At 41.0% G+C, this 21579-nt stretch overlaps 2 protein-coding genes across 3 annotated transcripts in view; one reads left to right on the top strand and one right to left on the bottom strand.

Annotated features, from left to right (window-relative positions):
- LOC306861604 (protein NLRC3-like) overlaps nt 1–21579 on the top strand; it is a 107592-nt gene that overhangs the window by 384 nt on the left and 85629 nt on the right. For both annotated transcript variants that reach the window (XM_079403979.1, XM_079403980.1), the window contains exon 2: nt 20681–20814. In XM_079403979.1, the coding sequence (XP_079260105.1) occupies nt 20702–20814 (113 nt within the window). In that variant the 5' untranslated portion in view covers nt 20681–20701. The remainder of the gene's footprint in view (nt 1–20680; nt 20815–21579) is intronic.
- LOC306861451 (piggyBac transposable element-derived protein 4-like) lies at nt 9240–10395 on the bottom strand (the record flags this gene model as incomplete). Its single annotated transcript, XM_079403696.1, has 2 exons — nt 9240–9788; nt 9916–10395. 2 exons carry the CDS (start codon nt 10393–10395, stop codon nt 9240–9242), a joined length of 1029 nt encoding a protein of 342 aa, XP_079259822.1.

Genomic DNA, 21579 nt, shown 5'->3' with positions numbered 1-21579 from the left:
TTTCCGATATTAAATATTGGCCAGTTTGTCTTTCTCTCTCACTCTGTCTCTTCCCAGCTCAGAATTTTGAGTTCTAAGAACGTTTTAAAAACTTTTATTTGGTTATGGTTTTGGGTATGGGAACATTCTATATGTCCAGTTTTCTTAATGTTAGTGGAATGTTTTTTTTAAGGTCAGTATTGATGTTCCTGAAACGTTCTTTGAACTTAATTTTCATTAATTACTCAGCATTGTAGGCGGTGTTGTATCCGAGTCCAGTGCCGAGTCCTAGTTTTTAATCAATTGAGCAGAGGTGGGACTTTCAAAGAGTTAAAGAGTTCAAGTTAATGAGATAATTAAGTGAGTAATTAAATGATGATTGTGCATTAGTGATGAACACCTGCTGTTATTGAGAATCACAGAGGATTAGATGTTGGTGTTGGTGTCCATCATGGAGATCAGTGTTTGCTTTAGTTGGGCTCTTGACCCTTTTACTGATTCAAAGTAATTTGTTCCTAAGCAATAGCAGTGTTGTTTCACAACAAATATTTGTACGTTGCTGAATCAAACCTTGAAGTAGCAGATTAAGAACTGATGACATTTTAGTCTAGTTTTAGTCAGTGAAAATTGTATTTGAATCTCCTTTTAGTACTGCAATTCTATTAAACCCAGTCAATATAGTATAAGTACCTAGTAGCAGGGGCGTCGTAAGGGGGGGGGGGGTTAGGACGATTCTGAGGGCCCGACGATGGGGGGAGGCCCCGAGGGGGAAACGTGATTTCTACTGAGAGGAACGCTAGAGCCCCGACTTTTTTACACCTCTAGGGCCGGGCTTTGGGCCAATTTTCACGTCATAGTTCAGACCGGGACCGGGCCTCGGGCCTGTTTTAGGCCTCTCCTTATTTGTATATTTTAGACATCCATCAATTAGTGATGAAAAAAATTTCCGCGCTGGTGGAAACGACATGAGACCGTGCCGCGTCTGTGAAGAGCGACTCGATGGTGTTTAGCAGCAGCAGAGTGCTGTCAGTGCAGATGAAGAGTTCTGCGTTTAAATACACCAATAGGCTGAAGCTTGCTGCAAAGCCCCAGCAAAATTAATTACCACGAATGTGGGGGGGGGGGGGGGGGTAGTAAGGATATATTTGAATTATTTACTAAAAAACTTGTGTTTTCTGTGTCAGTGAAAAGATGAAGATGATGATCCTGATTCGCCATCTCCTCATTAGACGCACCTTTAGAGAGAAGTGCATCTTCACGGATTATGATTATAATGAAACAGTTTTCGTTTTTATTTATTTCGTTAAGTAGTAATTTAAAGCTTTCTGTAGATATATTTATCATGTCTGTGAGGCATGATTTCACTGACTTTCGGTTAATTTTTGTGAAGCGGTCCTGTTCAAGACGAGACTGCGTGTCTTTTTTTTTTATTTATTTTATAAAATTATTTTATATATTTTATAAAAAGTTTTGTTAATTGATATTGTGAGTGCACACAAATAAAAGTAGACCCTTTACAGTTCCGAATGATGTATTAGTCTTACTTTTATGAGCAAAAATTACGGCGTAAATTGTTTCCATTGAAAAAAATGAGCTTCCACTCTCCACACAAACTACTGGATGCAGCGCACATTTATCTAGGTTTAATGTTTAAACATTGTTAAGTGCTCAAACTGTTTTAGTATATATATTGATTTTATTTTAGGCAAGTCGTGATGATTTAAGAAGGATAAATTGATCAAACATGGCTATGATCAGCCTGCCGGTCTGCCGCTGGCTGCTTGGTCGTTACTTTAAGAAAGAAGAAAACTTATTTAACGACCAAAAAAATGCTCCAAACGTTTTTCTAAATTAAATTAATTAAAAAAAACGAAACGAAATATAATCACTTTGCCATTACATACAAAACTGAACTACTTTAATAGCTGAAACAGTATAACCTGATTTGGGAGAAGAGGAAAAAGACGGCTCGGGACGGACTCTGGCTGGTAATTCTGTTAAACTCTCATATTGTTACCTTATAGACTCAAGAATACATCCATTCCAGACACGGAAGACGCTCTGATTTGAATTTACAACATTTATTTTACCAACCAAACATGTTAGAAGTAGCCTACACACATCTCCCAAAGACGAACCCCGGCCGACCATCGGTCTCTTTCTCTGTGTCAGACTTAACTTTGTTTGTTGTCGTCTTCTAAAAAATGGCGCGAGTGGGACCCTCAAGTGAGACACAGGAAACAGAAATACTGCAAAATAATAATGAGACGAAATAACGTTATAACATTTAGTTTCGTCTCGTTTTGAAGAGACATTTTAGCATAGTTTTTATTTTGTAAACCACATTTAGTCTCGTTTTTATTCGTCAACGATATTGCATTATACATTTAGTTATAGTCATCGTCACATGACCAGCATTTACGTTGCGTCTCGTTTTCGTCACTTGATAAATTTTTGTTGACGACGATATTTAGTCATAATTTTCATTGACGAAAGCAACACTACACTAATGCATCATTTAATTAGTCACTTAATTATCTCATTAACTTGAACTATTTGAAAGTCCCACCTCTGCTCAATTGATTAAAAACTATGACTCGACACTGGAAAAATTAAGTTGAAATGACGTTTCAGGAACATCAATACTGACCTTAAAAATACGTTCCACTAACATTAAGAAAACTGGACATATAGAACGTTCCCATATCCAAAACCATAACCAAAAAAATGTTTTTAAAACATTCTTAGAACTCAAAATTGTTAGCCGGGTACATAGGCCTGCAACTCTTCATTCTAATAAGACAGAAATGGTATTAATGTTATGATAATCACTACACTCTAATATGTTCTATGGCAAACGTCTGTGGTCTCACAGTGCTTTATAGCATGTGTGGTTTACCAGCAAGTGATACATTTATAACACACACAAAAAAAAATGTGTGCAGAGGATTCTGCATTAAAAGCCAGTTATTATAAAGATTTTTAAATACAAAAACGTACTTCTTTAAAATTCAGTTTTTGACGTGACGTAGCAGTGGCCACTGCTGGTCTTTCAAAAAGGGGAAGCTCATTTTCGGCCTACATCATAAAAATTGTCCATTTATTTATACGTAAATTCTTTTCAAGAAAATGCTCTGTGACCCTGTTGTACCAACTAGGCGTCTTTTCCAGTGACTTGACCAGTGTCCTCTCACTGGCCAGCAGAGCTAGGTTGCTTAAACAGCCTTGGCCCATTGTGTTACGGGTGTAGGACTTGAGCCGCTTTAAACAGGAGAAGCTCCTTTCTGCATCTGCAGATGTAGCTCCAATTGTTGCCACTAATGAGAACAGTTTGTAAAGCTGAGGCATTGCACTGTCCAACTCCATGTCTTTAACCCTCTGGGGTCTGAGGGTGTTTTGGGGGCCTGGAGAAGTTTTGACATGCCCTGACATTTGTGCTTTTTTCAGTTGCTTATAAATATATAAATGGTTAAAGTCTAATAACACTGTAAACAGCAAAACAGAGCTACAATATGTCAGCAGCATTTATGTACATGATTGTGTTTTTGGAGTCTTTCGACAGATCCTCCAATCATCACATAGAAGCCCGGAGTCCAGCCCCGCCCACTCCTCCATTCACCTCCAGAGACGCTGAGCATCCGGGGGTGGGACATAATCGCAGCATTTATCCAATGACCGTCTAGTTTCGAAGCACTGAAAAAAACTGTTCAAAGCAGCCCCATTGAAGTCAATGGACGCTAAGCTTCAACAGGGAAATACACTGAGAAGAAAATCGAGTCAGCCGACCTGCTATATGTAGTTGATTCTGAACGAACTCGTCTTCGAGATGAACGTGTTCTAACGCAATTTTAATCAATAAAATGTTAACACAATAGTATATATTTGACCATTAATTTTTTGACATCATAGGGGAAGCCGAGCTTCCCTTGCAGTCTTAAAGAAATCCCCACTGTGACGTAGCCACGCTCACTTACTAGACAGCATTTAATGCTGAGAAGGACACTAGTCTACAAGCCTCCGAAGGACTGAACTAGGAAGGATGCAGTCTTGTGTTTGAGAAGCACTCATTAGGTGTGTTCGACTTGAAGCGGCACTGCACAGAGCAATCAATGTGTGACATCAAAGTGAGCGAGAGCGACTGAAAGCATCAGGATTCATCGGCTCTCTGATCGCTCTCGCGGTACTTTGATGTCACACATTGATTGCTCTGTGCAGTGCCGCTTCAAGTCGAACACACCTATTTTGAGCGGCAGTGGCCCAAACCAAAAAAAGGGGCACTAGGAGGCTTCATTTTAACCAATAAAACATTAACATCTGATCCTCTGTGATTCTCAGTAACATCAGGTGTTCATCACTAATGCACAATCATCATTTAATTAGTCACTTAGTTATCTCATTAACTTTAACTCTTTAACTCTTTGAAAGTCCCACCTCTGCTCAATTGATTAAAAACTAGGACTCGACACTGGACTCGGATACAACACTAGTTTCACCCATTATTATGAGAACGTTTAAAATAACCTTCTACAAACAACGTGTAAATAACATTTTTGTCTAACCATTTGAGAACATTATTAAAAACCAATTAACTTTGAACAAACGTTATATCAAGTCAAGTCAAGTTGAGCTTTATTGTCATTCTGCTACATGTGTGGACATATAGTGGAACGAAATGTCGTGTTTCGCAGGACACGGTGCTACATACTAATTAAACATAAGATAAACATACAACAATGCAAGAAAGAAAAACAATAGAGCATCTGACTATAGACAAAAATAGACCATCTGACTATACATATACTATAAATCGAGCGTTAGCGTTAATTCTGGCAGGTCACGTGAGTCAAGCTTGCATCAGCTGATTCTCAGCCGATCACATCTACCTATAGGAATACGACACCTATTGCGGCATTCCTATATAAGCTCTATTCAGTATGAATCGGAAGCTTTTCCCGCTTGCTCAGGAGCAAATTAGACAGCAAATTCCAATCTCTATGGGAAAGCTTCAATCAGGAATTTTCATGGGTTCATTTCTCACAGAGTTCTCACCAGATTCAAGTTTGTGAACTTGAACGCGAATTCGCCGTGATTGATATAAGCTGATAGACTTGGAAGTGACCTGAGCAAGCACTGCTTCTCACAAAGATATATCATGACATAGACTCTTGCCTGCAATGCCCGCAATTCGCTGAAGTTGTGCTAATGTGACTGCATCAACAACACTTTTACAAGAGATCTACTTTCCCTGCTGGAAGAAGCAAAGATATCACGGAGGGTTAAAGCATACGTAACAACTGAACATTTAACCCTTTATTCATCTCACTCTGAATGTCAGCTACGCGTTCTTTTTCATTCTCATTGCCTGATGCTATGTTGGCAATTATGCTATCAAATATTGCTCGTTGTTTAAGGCAGTTGTTCAGTAACATGTTTGGTTGCTAGGCATGCTGTTGCTTTAGGCTCATTGGTGTATCTTGACACACTGGTAACATTACCCAGTTAAACTTACCACAGCCAGGCTATTTTTAATCTGTTTAAGGCTATCTGATATGAAACAGGCTTGCTGCTTAAGGCTCATCTAGTATTGGGAATTATGTTTCATTAAACTTATCCTACCATTATTTTATAAGTTAGTGATATGCTGTTGCTTTAATTAGTGTACCTGTAACATGCTTGATACTAATGGGCAGTATGTAGATTTTGCTACCAAAGGTTATTAATGCTAATGGTTATCTGGATAAGGGCTACATGGTGTTGCCTAAACTTCGGCTATTGACCATATGCTGTACTGCAATAAAGGGGCATGCTGCTCTTCTCAGCTGCTTATTAAAGAAGAGCACCCCTTCGCTGCTTCTCTTCTTAAAGGGCGTGCTGCCCCAGTCTATGCTATTTCAGAAGGTATTTGCTTTAAAGCTGTTAGGGTATAGGGATTTCGCTTGCTTTTAGGGCTTATCTAGTGCTCAGTATCATGTTTGTTGCTAGACCTGCTTGTTGCTTTAAACTATTGGTGTTACTGCAAGTGCTGGTACTTCGTTAAAGTTGCAACAGCAAGAAGCTAATGTTTTGCTGTTGTTTAGACCATCTGATTGTTCTCGAAATATGCTTGTTGCTTATGGCTCATCTAGTATTGGGACTGCTATTTCCTTAAGTTGCTTGACTACTGCATCATGCTGTGATTTAAGCAAGCAACATGCTTGCTGCAAGCTATCGAGTGTATTGGTAAGGATTTTTGTCTTCGCTCATGTGGGTTGTCAAGATTGAGGACACGTAACACAACGAGCACAATGTCAGTGGGAGACGACACACTTGTAAACTGATGAGTTGATTTGAGTTGTTATATGCTGTTTTATAGAGTTTTTAAATGGATGCTGAATCTTTTAGGCCGAGTAGAACCGGCGATCTCTTGAACCATTCATGTTTGCTCATATGGCTGCAGTCGCTGTGTTTGGTGCAGATTAGGTTGCCAATTTTAGTGCGTTTTCTGCATCTTTTTCAGGTATTGCATTAAAGGGGCTTGCTGCTCTTCTTAGCTGCTTATAAAGAAGAGCACCCCTTTGCTGCTACTCTCCTCCGGTAAGGGGCTGCTGCTCTTCTTAACTGCTTATAAAGAAGAGCACCCCTTCACTGCCTTCTCCTTTAAGGGGCTGCTGCCCCAGTCTCTGCTATTTTAAGAAGGCTATGCTTCTTTCAGAATGCCATCAGTTGTGGTTTGGGCGGTTCTGGCCTATCGTTGTGTTGGGGGTTCTGGCCTTTCGTTTGTGTTGGGGGGGTTATTATTATTATTATTGCTGCTCTCCCTGCTCATTCATGACAGGCTGCATGGATGGACAGGGAGTTTTGCCCAGAACAGAACCATACCGCCAAACCAAACTTTATGCTGAGTATCTATCATTTTGACGATAGTGGTCCTGACAGAAATACTATAAATACTATACCTAGTTGCCTAGGCATACACAAACTGAGACTGTACAACAACTTTACATCAAGTCAAGTCAAGTCTGCTTTATTGTCAATTCGTTCACATGTACATACAGAGAATTGAAATTGCGTTACTCTCAGACCGTTGTTTAAAATACTTACAGTAGACGTTCAAATACAAATAAATACAGTTTAAACATATGTACATACAATTATACAGATATACAATATACACATATATACTGTACATGAAATTGTGCAAAAACAAATAGAAAAAAATATATATTTCTTGCATTAAATTGTTGTGCAGATTAAAGAGAGATTTTGTGGGAAGCAGCGCATAGTGCAAAAAGATTTGTAGTGCAATGCTCAAGTAAACATTATTTTGTAGTGCAATGCTCAAGTAAACATTTTCTTATTGAGTCTTTGTAGCAGGGAGTGTTTATAGAAAGTGTCTAGTGTGCATATAGTGGGATGAGTGCGTTACTACAGGTGGTTTGTATAGCCCACTCACCTGTGTGTAGCACACTCAGAATTGCACTTAGGAAAAGTTGTCACAGTATTAATGAGTTGGGGGGGGGGGGGGGGGGGGGGTCAGAGGGGGACAGGGAGATTGCAGTTAAGAGCTCTCACAGCCTGGGGAAAAAAGCTGTTGAGCAATCTGACAGAGCGAGCTTTGATACTCCGATACCTTCTACCTGATGGTAGGAGCTGGAAGAGGTTGTGGGAGGGGTGGGCAGTCTTTCACGATGCTGGAGAACTTGCTGGAGCATTGTGCAAGGAAAATGTCCAGGATGGAGGGGAGAGGGGCACCGATGATCTTTGCGGCAGTGTTCACTGTCCGTTGTAGGGTCTTACGGTCAGCAGCACTGCAGTTTCCTTACCAAACAGTGATGCGGGTGGTCAGCACACTCTCAATGGTGCCCCTGTAGAAAGTGGTGAGGATGGGTGGCGGGAGACTTGCCCTTTTCAGCTGGCGGAGAAAGTGGAGGCGCTGTTGTCCCTTCTTGTTGAGCGACGTGACGTTGGTGGTCCAGGTGAGATCCTCTGTGATGTGCACCCCCAGGAATTTGGTGCTGCCGACTCTCTCCACGGTTGAGCCGTCGATGGTCAGTGGGGGGTGGTCAACAGAGTTTCTCCTGAAGTCCATCACAACCTCTTTTGTTTTACTCACATTGAGGGACAGGTTGTTAGCACCACACCATTTTGCCAGCTGTGCCACTTTCTCTCTGTAGTGCGTTTCATCGTTGTTGCTGATGAGGCCTACCACAGTTGTGTCATCAGCAAACTTGATGATGTGGTTGGAGCTGGACTTGGCAGTGCAGTCGTGAGTCAGCAGTGTGAAGAGCAGCGGGCTGAGCACACAGCCTTGTGGGGCACCTGTGCTCAGTGTGGTAGTGCTGGAGGAGTTGCGGTCGACATGGACTGACTGATTGTCTTGCAGATGTAGGATATCAGAGACTGAATCAGACAATTTTAAGATGCATCAGAACATTGAAACCTGAGGAGCTGGAATGCAGAGAGGCCTTAAGGAAACAGGACATCATAAATCTAGTTTGAAGCAAGCAATCCTAACTTAGCAAGCCTCTTTCACCAAACAGCTTACAACCTGGAGACAAAATAACACTTACTGATAATTCCAATTCAAGAAGGAGACTGTAAAATTTGTTGCAAATAATCAAGACTGATTGTCAAAGAGATGGCCAACACGTGTTCCACGATTGAATTCACAAGGTTCCTTAGACTGACTTCTCCCCCACATAGAAGACAGTCCAAACCAACATTCCTTTGTCTAAAGAACATGCCTTCGTTCTCCATAGAACTTTAATTTTAAATTTTAATTAAACTAATAATTTCTATGCATAACTGCATATTTTGTATGTAACCCATTTGAACATTTGAATATCCTTGTTTTAATCACTCATTGTGTATGTCTTGCTTTTAATAAGTATTGAATAGCTGAAGGATTAATGTTCATGTTTAGTATGTACGAGTTTGAAAATTCATGCTTTAACACTAGAAGTCCCAGAGAGCAGCCATTTGGCTTTTCTACCTATAAAACCCGCAGGACAGCCGATGGGCTGGAAGGCTTTAGGCTAATATCCTTAATCAGCTGTGAACAGTTGCTTTTGTTATGTAAACAATGTGGGGCCATGCTGAGCCACTTCAAGGAAACTTGTGTTTCACAGCCATCTTAGGGAGAAATCAACACACATGTTTTTTTTCCCTTTGTTGCTGAGATTTATTGATAAAAACAGTACAAAATAAAATAAAAAAGAAACCAACCATTTGTACACATATTTACAAATAATATTAAAAAGTGAGTGAGTACATTCCAGCAATCACTCACAATCCTGGCACTGCCATGGTATCTCCCGTCTGCATTTACCACATGTGTATCTGTAGCAGTGAACACATCGCACAGTGGCATGATTGTTCTTGCATTGGTGTTTGACCTGACACATGGCTCTTTTTCCAGGGCTAGGTGTGGAGGGTTGTGTCCGAAGCAATTGTTCTTTTCTTGCCTTCTTCGCACACATATGAGAGTTAGCCAACTCTCTTGCAAGCTCCACCAGGAAGTCCACCCGTCTTTCCTGCCTTCCGGTGCATGCTTGATACAGCACATGTGCATTCAGTGCTGCCTTGTCAATCATGTTATAGAACACGGCAACTGGCCAGCGCCGTGTCCCTGTGCGGACAGTGTACTCCCGCACCATCTGGTCCATCACATCCACGCCGCACTTTGTGGTGTTGTAAAGGGTGACAGTGTTTGGCTTCCTTTTGGTGGTATTATCAGTCTGAATCACGCTGTGCATGCTGCTAAGAATGTAGACGGTCTTCTTCCGTTTGGGCGCATACGCCGTCAGCGTAGCAGCAGTGGTTGAAAACACCTAATAAATAAGATAAATTGTTATTTTCATAGCACTTTTACACACAATGACACAATGACACTTGGCGGTGTTGATTCTAAAAATTAGAAACACATAAACATAGAACCACAAAAGACCTGCAACATACCTGAGTGGTGAATTCATTGCGATCTGTGTGTCTAGCGGATTGAGGGATTTCCCGGCGAATCTTGTTGACTGTGCCGAGGATGGTGGTTTTCCGGCTAAGAAGTTTATGCGCAAGTGACAGCGATGTGAAGAAATTGTCCGTGGTAACATTTCTGCCCTTGTCTAGGAATGGTTCCATCAGCCTCATCACTACATTTTCAGACAGTCTCTCTCCACTGGGACGACTAGGGTCCTTGCCAAGATATGGGAGGACATTACAAATGTACTTGGATTTTAGGTCGCAAGCCACCCAAAACTTGATCCCAAACTTGTCAGGTTTAGTTGCAATATACTGCAGGAAACAGCAGCGAGTCTTTGACGGGAAAAGCTGTTCATCAACGGTGATATGTAGACCAGGGTTGTAGGACGTGATGCAATTGGTGACAAATGATCCCCACACACTGGAAATTGCAGCAAACTTATCAGTGAGTCTTCTCTGCATTTTCTTTTCTTGGAGAGGAGGTTCGTACACCACAGAATTCTTGAGTTGAAATCAAGTTCTCTGCTTTTAGCAGCCCTCCCTCCCCCACACATACAAACAAGCCACCAGCAACCATTCACACACACACCCCCAACCCCCCTGCAGATTGCTCAGGTAATGACCACATTTACACATGAATTGATGCTAATGATAGCCAAAGACTAGCCAGTTAGCATCCACTTGGCTAAAGGAGGGTTACAAATCTCTGGGACTTCTAGTGTTAAATGTTTCTTCCAATCAATTCTTTGTCAAATGTATCATAGTCTTGTTATAGAAATCAATGTTCAAAAGGTATACTTTGCACGAGCCTGTAAAGTTCGGACCTCTGACTGAACAGATAACAAGTTGATTTATGATTTGGTGGAGGAACAGAGCAACACCCCAAGCAAGGACAGTATCTAATTGGTCAAGACGTCCAGAGGGGACGGTCTGGAAGCCGAGTTTAAAAACTCAGGACATCGTAAAATTCTCTCTCTTAGTACTCTCGTCCCTCTCTCTTCTTCTCTTTTGCCACCGCGTGCTGCTCTTTGAGCGTGCTCTGGCCCACGTGCCATAATGAGAATGAAAACAACTTAGTCTCGTTACATCCTTTTATTTTTATTCTTTTACCTTAGTTTCTTTTCTTTTCTTTCCGTGGAGTTTCGTGTTCTAATGTAAGTTTGCTACAAAGTCCAGCTCCTACTGCACTCGCTTCAAACTTCAACCAGACCAACTCCGCATCCTCAGCCAACGCCCAAGACGTCACTTCAAAGACTAATGAACTCTCAACCCATCAGACACTTCGGGGAACCCCTGTCTGCAACGACGACACAACCCCGTTACACAGGCAAAGCAAGCAAGCAAGTACACCTCCAGATTCTAACTGAATCAGGTGCAGTTAATATAAATCTTAGCCTCATTGAGAAACTCAAAACGAGGGTTAAATAAGTGATTGATGGTTGTTCAGGTCAATGCAATTGAACATATTGCTGTAAACTTGGGATATCACATTTCCATTCTCTTAAACTCATCCTTTCCTCACTTTCTCTCTTCCTGCAACGTGTGAATGTGTGAATGCTTGTGTTCATGTGTTAGATTAGTTTATGTCTTAGGTTTATATAAATAAAATCTGATTTATATTGAAAGAGAAGTATCTTGTGTTTTCTGCTCATAAGTTAATGTCTTAATCTGCCGATCTAGTTACAATGCTGTTTAAAAGTGTTTTCACTATATTTGGATTTTAATATCCAGTGCAGAGTTTGTTATACGGCTCTTTCAGTGAATCGCCGTAACACTGATTCTGTTCAAATCCCTATAAAATCATAAATGATTCCCTTTGAGCTAAATTAAACTATTTCTTTAAATTACATATTAATATAAAATGTAATACCCCTACACAGTTAAAAAGTCTAGGATCCAATTACAGAGGGAGGTGTTAAGGCCCAGCAAGTTTAGTTTGTGGATGAGCTGTTGTGGGATTATAGTGTTGAATGCTGAGCTGAAGTCGATGAACAGCATTCTTACATAAGACTCTTTCTGTTCCAGGTGAGTAAGAGCTAGGTGGAGAGTGGTGGATATTGCATCGTCCGTGGAACGGTTTGGACGGTATGCAAACTGGAATGGGTCCAGTGTGATTGGGAGACTGGATTTTATGTGATGCATGACTAACCTCTCAAAGCACTTCATCGTGATTCGGGTCAGTGCTATGGGACGATAGTAATTCAGACAGGACAGGGGTGACTTCTTTGGTACTGGAATTATGGAGGTGGATTTGAGACACGTGGGGACGACTGCCTGGCTCAGCGAGGTGTTGAAGATGTCTGTTAGGACATCCGTCAGCTGTGCAGCACAGTCTCTCAGTACACGTCCAGGTATGTTATCAGGGCCTGCAGCCTTTCGTGGGTTAATCCGGGACAGGGTCTTCCTTACGTCGACTGGAGAGAGACAGAGTACCTGGTCGTTTAGAGATGTGAGTAGTTTCAGTGCAGGTGTGTCGTTCTGTATCTCAAATCGTGAGTAGAAGTGGTTGAGTGCATCTGGTAAGGATGTGTCATCGTCACTGGCCTGTGGCGGGGGCTTGTAGTCAGTGATGGTCTGAATGGCTTGCCACAGGGACCGAGTGTCTTTACTGTCTGTGAACTTGTTGTTGATTTTTTTTAGCATATTAATGTTTAGCCTTCTTTATGCCATGAGACAGATTGGTTCTTGCTGTTTTGAGGGCTGCTTTGTCTCCTGATCTGAATGCTTCATCTCTGGTCTTTAGCAGCCCACAAACCTCTGCTGTCATCCATGGCTTCTGGTTGGCACGTGTGGTAATGGTCTTGGTGACTGTCACATCATCTATGCACTTTTTGATGTAAGCAGTCACAGTTTCAGTGTACTCCTGCAGGTCTGTGTGGTTGTTGTAAGTGGCTGCCTCTTTAAACATGTTCCAGTCTGTGTCCTGGAAGCAGTCCTGCAGTGCTGAGGTGGCATTGTCTGGCCATACTGTGATCTGCTTTTGAACCGGTTTGGCGAGTTTGAGAAGTGGTCTGTATGTTGGTATTAGCATAACAGAGATGTGGTCCGAGTACCCGAGGGGGGGGCGGAGTTCAGCTTTGTATGCGTTTTTCTCTGTTGTATAAACGAAGTCCAGTGTGTTGTTTCCCCTTGTTGCAAAGTTCACATGATGGTAGAACTTTGGTAAAACTGTCTTTAAGTTTGCATGGTTGAAGTTTAACAGGCTCCCTCACTGCTATATGAGCACAAAACTTCTCTAGAGTTTGAAGCTACGCAACAGTTTTAATATCATGGACCAGATCAGAAGACTAGATTTACTCGTGAGCCAGCATTGCAACAAGACAAGGGAAATAACCACCAACACCAGATTGTAGTCACCAAAAGGTTAAGGGTTTTCCTTATTTGCATTTGATTTCATACAACGAACAAATAAAGTTACAATATAAACAATTCACGAGATACTTTTTTTCTTTAAAGGAAATGCTTGGTCAAGCTCAGCTATAAAACCTTTGATTTATCTTGTTTCTATTCTTTTGTTGTAAGTTATTTACCCAATTACACTCTGTATTATGAAATATAACTTGAATCAACCCCTTGAGTTGCTTCTTTTCAGAACACCAAATTAAACTGAATAACAGAATAAACAACAACAACAATACAATTGAATATGGGTAGATTAACCAAAAGAAATACAATTTCAAGACCCTTCAATGAAATATACTTAAGGTAAATTGACTTGCAAATGTAAATCAGTTCAAGGTCCTTTTATGAAATGCAAATCCACATAGGAAAAGGAAATCGATCCTGTCTTCCACAACAATGTCCAAGGGAAACGTATGAAATGATCCTACCACTTCGATGCTCTACAACAATTGTCCAAGTTCCGGAAACGGTCTGGCTCGCCAGTCTCTGCCAGCGTTGTGCTCCTTGCAGATGGCAGAAACAACACGCGTATTAAGAAGTCCAGGATACCTCTCATCCAACACCCGAGATTAATTCAGGTACAGGAACTCGAATAAGGTGGAAGGAAAAGGAAAAAAAACAACAACAAAAAAAAACCAACCAAGAAAAGAGTGATATTAGTTAGAAATAATCCCTGATGCACCACAGAAAGGCTGTTTTACACGGATTTCATCAGACGAATTTGCTCAGCTCCCCGATTATATTCTCTCTCTAGTCGTTTCCCCACTAGAATTGCAAAAGGAGGTGAAGCATCGCTATATCCGCCATTACTTCTCTCACCAGGTGAAAAAGGGAAAAAAAACACTTGCGTTGATCGAACGATTGCGATGATGCAATCGGCAGTGGGCGGAGCTACATTCGGTTAATCAGTTCTATATATTTACATATATATTTGTAATCTCTTAAGTGTGATATTTTCTGTTGCTCTATCATCATATTTAATCCCTCAAAATGTAAAATAAAATAAAATGTTTTTTCTTTTTCTTTTTTTTCTTTTTACAGACACACATCTTAATATCTCTAGCATCCTGGGCTACAGAAGTCACCGGTTATGATGAAAAAGCCGTTAGGGTTATTTGTTTGTTGTTTGCTGATGGCCCTATACAGTTCACAAAGCGCATCTTTAGCGTTTGCACACGGGGGAATGTAAACCACGACAATAACAATGGCCGTGAACTCCCGCGGCATATAGAACGGTCAACACTTCACAAACATAAACTCCACCAGTGATGAACAGTGTTTTGATAATACACCATTGTTACACCAGTCTTTGTTGATATACACACACAAGCAGGGCCGTAGCCAGGATTTTTCAAATACCGAGGTCATTTTTTCTAACCCCACACACACACACACACACACACACCCACCGGTGCGGTGGCTTCACTTTTATGACGTCATGAGCTATCCAGTTCTCTATTATAGATCAGTGGATTCTAATGACAAATTAAACTTAGCGCTTGACAGTGCTGAACAGTCTGCCACTGACACACACAGGCTCACCTTCTCTCCTACTCTTTCCCTGCCCTTCTGTTGTTGGCTTTTTAAAACTTAATTTAGTTTGATGCAAGTTCCTCTTCATGTCTGCATTTCGCTCAAGACCACACTACGATCGATGTACTAGCTTACGTGAAAAAACATACGGCTTTCCCGCCTCTCTGAATCTGTAGCCTAGGTAACGTGACGTCAAGTGCCGCTGCCTGCAAAGACAGATAGAGGCGGAGATTTCACCTGAGAGATTAGACGGAGAATGTGAATTTAATTGGGAGAAAATACAGACGACATATATGGATTCGGACACGGACCGGGTTCTGTGTTTGGCATTGATCATCACTGCTGGATTGACTAATTAGAAATTTCGGGAAAAAATACAGAGGACATGACCTCGGTGTCCTCAATGGTAGATACGGCACTGCACACAAGCCACCTCCGTGGGTCTTACCAGACAGTGATGAATCTCTGTCTGCTCGGTTGCAGTTTAGCCCGTGCTGCTGAATGGCGGAGTCCGGGATGTTGTCGTTTAGCCATGTTTCGGTGAAAACAAACACACAACAATCCCTTGCCTCATGCTGTGTAGACCGACTGAGTTGAATTAAGTCCAGTTTGTTTTCCAGAGAGCGAACGTTTGAGAGCATGAGTGTTGGAAGAGCCAGTCTTGTGGGGTTAGCTCTTAGCCTAGCTCGTATACCTCCGCGCTTACCGCGCTTCCGTCCTCTCTCACACCGCTTGCGACGCCGCCTTGTGCGGGTAGCGTCAGTAGGCGAGGTCCGGCTCCAGCAGTAAACAAAGGCCTCATAGCTTATCAGTAGCCACTGGCAAGAGTTGGTGTTTGTATGCGTTGCCGATATTCAAAAGACTTTGGCGATCATAGATGTGTTTTGGAGTGATTTCCTTATGAGTTAGTGGTAAACTGACACTATTTGGAGACGACCAGATGACATTAAAAGACATAAAAGCACCGTTTTTGGGACCCGGAGTAGCCGCTGTGTCTGACCGCACCGCCATCTTGGATCTTCTTCCAACATTCTTCCTCCAGATATTAACATTACTGGAGGAATATTTGTTTATAAGCTTGAAAGAACCATGAGAGAATGTTAGCCAAGTTCTGAGAACGTTCCCTGTTAGCTGGGATTCCAGTTCTGATACTGAATCATGACATACACTCACCTAAAGGATTATTAGGAACACCATACTAATACTGTGTTTGACCCCCTTTCGCCTTCAGAACTGCCTTAATTCTACGTGGCATTGATTCAACAAGGTGCTGAAAGCATTCTTTAGAAATGTTGGCCCATATTGATAGGATAGCATCTTGCAGTTGATGGAGATTTGTGGGATGCACATCCAGGGCACGAAGCTCCCGTTCCACCACATCCCAAAGATGCTCTATTGGGTTGAGATCTGGTGACTGTGGGGGCCATTTTAGTACAGTAAACTCATTGTCATGTTCAAGAAACCAATTTGAAATGATTCGAGCTTTGTGACATGGTGCATTATCCTGCTGGAAGTAGCCATCAGAGGATGGGTACATGGTGGTCATAAAGGGATGGACATGGTCAGAAACAATGCTCAGGTAGGCCGTGGCATTTAAACGATGCCCAATTGGCACTAAGGGGCCTAAAGTGTGCCAAGAAAACATCCCCCACACCATTACACCACCACCACCAGCCTGCACAGTGGTAACAAGGCATGATGGATCCATGTTCTCATTCTGTTTACGCCAAATTCTGACTCTACCATCTGAATGTCTCAACAGAAATCGAGACTCATCAGACCAGGCAACATTTTTCCAGTCTTCAACCGTCCAATTTTGGTGAGCTTGTGCAAATTGTAGCCTCTTTTTCCTATTTGTAGTGGAGATGAGTGGTACCCGGTGGGGTCTTCTGCTGTTGTAGCCCATCCGCCTCAAGGTTGTGCGTGTTGTGGCTTCACAAATGCTTTGCTGCATACCTCGGTTGTAACGAGTGGTTATTTCAGTCAAAGTTGCTCTTCTATCAGCTTGAATCAGTCGGCCCATTCTCCTCTGACCTCTAGCATCAACAAGGCATTTTCGCCCACAGGACTGCCGCATACTGGATGTTTTTCCCTTTTCACACCATTCTTTGTAAACCCTAGAAATGGTTGTGTGTGAAAATCCCAGTAACTGAGCAGATTGTGAAATACTCAGACCGGCCCGTCTGGCACCAACAACCATGCCACGCTCAAAATTGCTTAAATCACCTTTCTTTCCCATTCTGACATTCAGTTTGGAGTTCAGGAGATTGTCTTGACCAGGACCACACCCCTAAATGCATTGAAGCAACTGCCATGTGATTGGTTGATTAGATAATTGCATTAATGAGAAATTGAACAGGTGTTCCTAATAATCGTTTAGGTGAGTGTATATGAATCTCTTCATGCAGTTATTCAGAACCTCTGTTAGTTCAGTTTAATTATCACATGACAATCATTATATGACAAGAGATGAACTGAAACAGAATCAGCACTGATTCAGAATTAATGTGTGACTCGGGTTTTCAACAAATCTTCATTATGGGGGGGTAGTCGTGGCCTAACGGTTAGAGAGTCGGATTTGTAATCCAAAGGTTGTGGATTTGAGTCTCGGGCCGGCAGGAATTGTCTGTGGGGGGAGTGAAGGTACAGTGCTTTCTCCACCCTCAATGCCACGACTGAGGTGCCTTTGAGCAAGGCACCGAACCCCCAACTGCTCCCCGGGCACCGCAGCATTAATGGCTGCCCACTGCTCCGGGTGTGTGTTTACTGCTGTGTGTGTGTGTGCACTTTGGATGGGTTAAATGCAGACCACGAATTCTGAGTATGGGTCACCATACTTGGCCGAATGTCACATCACTTTCATTATTAGCTGCTGGTGACATAAATCTAAGGTCTGGGAAATAATTTTGCTTTTTCATGGTTTGTTTAAACCTGATGTACATTGATTTTTTTTGGCCTGTAAATAATAAATGTTTAGGGTGTGATATCTCAAGCATTATAGAAATGACTTGTTTATCTACATCTATCTATAATAATATGAATTAGGGATGCACAATATGAAAAATTTTAACCGATACCGATAACCGATAATTAAGTTCTTCTCATGGCCGATACCGATAAGTTCATATTTTTATATTAGAATTTTCATATAATCTGCAGTTTGTGCACCCAGGAGAATACAAAATCTAAGATTCACTGATTAAACTGATATTTTAGTAGCTCTGGCCTAACTATATCTGGCCTAACTATCTGTCCTGACTCTGTTTTTTAATTTTTTGTGTAAGGCACCACAATACTTTGTAACAGAAATGGTTTAACAGAATTATGACAGAACTATGGTTTATCTGCAATTAACAACTCATTAACAACAAATTTATATTCAAATATTTCATAAAGAAATGCATCTATTCAACGTTTTTAGTGCACGAGGATGAGAAAGTTATATAGTCTTTAAGCAGTGTTGGGAGTAAGGCGTTACAAAAGTAATGCATTACAGTAACGTATTACTTTTTGCTGTAACACAGTAGTATAAGGCATTACTAATCAATTTTCAGTAATATTTTACTCGGTACATGTTCAGTAACGCTTGCATTACAACACACTTTTAGCACCAAATTATTATTATTATTATTTTAAATTTAATTAAAATTCACGTCATAGTTCAGACGCGGGCCGGGCCTCGGGCCTGTTTTAGGCTTCTCCTTATCTTTATATTTTAGACAACCATCAATTATTGATTAAAAAAATTGCCGCGCTGGTGGAAACAACATGAGTCTATGCTGCCGCGTCTGAGAGCGACTCGACGGTGTTTAGTGTCCCAGCAGCGAGCCGTCAGCACAGATGAAGAGTTCTGCTTCAAATACACACAATAAAGCAGAAGCCCCAGCAAAAGTAATTACCATGAATGTGTCCGGCGGGAAATAGTAAAGATTCGCCATCTCCTTATTAGATGCGCTTTTAGAGAGAAGTGCATCTTCACGGATAACGATTGTATTAAATAGTTTTCGTTTTTATTTATTTCGTTAAGTAGCAATTTAAAGCATTCTTTAGATATATTTATCATGTCTGTGAGGCATGTATTTCAGTTCATTTTTGTGAACGAACGACAGTTGCGCATCAGATCAGATTTCATTTATCACCTGAGGAGAGTGAGGTGAGGTGAAAAAGACAAGACGATGGCAGAAGAGTTTCAAAACGAAATGTAAAAGCGCCTGTTTTAAAATTATTTTTGGATTTTGAAAAGCCTGTTGACCTGCCATTTATATAAGGTGATATCAGAAGGTCTATTTATTTATTTATTTTTTAAACATTCGTTTCTCATTTAGCCTATTTGGTTCCACAGTATTTGCTGATTTTTATTTTATTTAAACTGTGATATTTTCCCCATTATTTTACATCAAGGTGTATGCAGTCCGTGCCTCAAAACTTTCCATCTCACTAATAAACGTTCTACGTTTTATAATTATTTGTTCCTCAGTCTTTACTGATTTTCAGTTTTGTATAGGCCTACCATTCGTATTTAAAATTTGTAAGTTATTTGTAAGTTATTTTATATTAGGCATATAGCATGATGCATTTTTATTCGTTTTGTTAATAAAAGTTAGCTATATGTTCTATGTTGTATTTTGTAATTGATGCCGAATTGCCGTTAATTTAAAAGTGAAAATAAAATACGCACAGTGCTTTTACAAGCTATTTAAGCAAAGGAAAGTGAGAAAACTCAAGCGAACTAAAAACAAACAACTGCTTGACGCCGAATTGCCACTAATTTAAAAGTGAAAATAAAGCGCGCACAGAGCTTACAAGCTATTTAAAACCGAAGGAAAGCGAGGAACAGAGGGAAGACTCAAACGACCCCCCCATCCACCGAGGTGATACCGGTAAGGTGTTGACACACGTCGATAAACCAGTGGGAACATTTCCTCACTGTCACAACCCTACTTTATGCCTTTTTTTCCTCCTTTCGGAATCCTTGCTGAACATGCGTTGGAAATAGCAATGGCATTGTCCTCCTCTGCCACCGAGAAAAACTTCCAGACCGGCGAAGACATGTTCGCTAATGATGACGTAATGAGCACAACACATGCTGAGAGTCACTGCAGTTTAAAGCTGCAATCACTTGCACTCGGAAAGAAGATGAATCTCAGATAAATCAGACTGATTGATTGATTTACCAGCAAGCATACTTTATCGGATCTAGTTATCGGATTTAATTTATTTATCGGAGCAATAAAAATGATGTCATTTTCTCTCATATCGGTTGATAATTTATCGGTCCGATAAATATCGTGCATCCCTAATATGAATGCAGTGAGATTTGTGTGAAGGTGATTTGTATGATCTTGTTTGTTTGATGGAAACAGTGAAACTCATTGTGGAGGAAGAGCAGCTATCACACATTTGAGAATGTCTGCTGCATGTCTGAGATTTGAGGGGTTTTCAGCAGCGCTTCAACAATGAAACATCAGCTCTAAAATAATCCTCATCAGATGTCATGATCAGTTAGTTGATATGTGTTACAGCAGCAGAAACACATCAAGCTCTGAGCAGATTGATGCTTTTCTCCTGCTGCTGAAGTCAAATATGTTCAGTAAGACACAAGAGCATCAGTGAGCTCAGATACTGACGATGCTCATGAGGATCACTCTTCTTCACTACAGTCAGTAAAGCATCACTTTATGGATTCAGAAGAAAAGGATCCTGCTGCAGCTCCACATTCTCTTCAATCTCATTGTGTGTGTAACGTTAAGATTTACTGCAATAATAATCACAATATTATGTGTCATTTGTTCTCTTATGTTTCTATATGCAGGTGTGAAGTCAGTTTATCATTATGGAGAACAGAGAGAGATCTTCATCTCCTGATCACAGCTGTGTGTCTCTGAAGAGTGATGGATCTCTGCCTCTTCCTCCTGACAGTAATGATCCAGTGACCTCTGACCCCAGGTGAGATATAATCCAGTGTTAAGGTCAACTGATGCTGCACTGATAAACACTGAGCAGCGTGAACAATCACCAGATCACAGTTCATCATTTCTCAGACGCTCCACGAGTCGACAAGTGCTGCTTCAACATGCTCAATCAGAGAAAACACACACTGAGCAACAGCAGCAGATTCAGACAGGAGTCACACACTGATCCACAAACCAGACCAAGAGTGTGTTTCCACTGTTAGTGAACCACACACTGACTCACAATTAGAGCTGACCATAACCAGCGGTTCAGAACTGACTCATCTGAGAATTATTTAATGTTTATATATGTTTTTTAAATTAAAAAGTAAACATGTTGTTCCTCATTTTGTGCAACAAAGGGTAAAAATATAAGCATTACATTCTAAACAAAAAAATTACTGATTGCTTACCCTTAAAAGCAGAAGATAAATGACTAAATGAAAAATGATAAACAAAAGCACAACATATTAACTTGTACAAGGTTTGAGAGACACACATTCACTCATTTGATCGTAGAAATGATTCTGCTGCTCCATCAGTCTCTGTTACTGCTCAAATAACACATTACACACTCCAAACCTACATTTAATTTCTAATGAAATATTCTGAGGAGAACACGTCTCTAAAGCATTAAACAGCAGACGCGTCTGTCAAAGCACAGCAGGACAAACCGCAGTAAACGCTTGTGCTTTCGTCTGAAGAGCTGAATATAAAGCGCTCTGATGTTTCAGACGACTTGCTCCTGCATCTTTCCCAC

The sequence above is a fragment of the Barbus barbus genome, assembly GCF_936440315.1.
Source record: "Barbus barbus genome assembly, chromosome: 42".
NCBI classification, from domain to species: Eukaryota; Metazoa; Chordata; class Actinopteri; order Cypriniformes; family Cyprinidae; genus Barbus; species Barbus barbus.
This window is presented reverse-complemented; position numbering and strand designations above follow the sequence as displayed.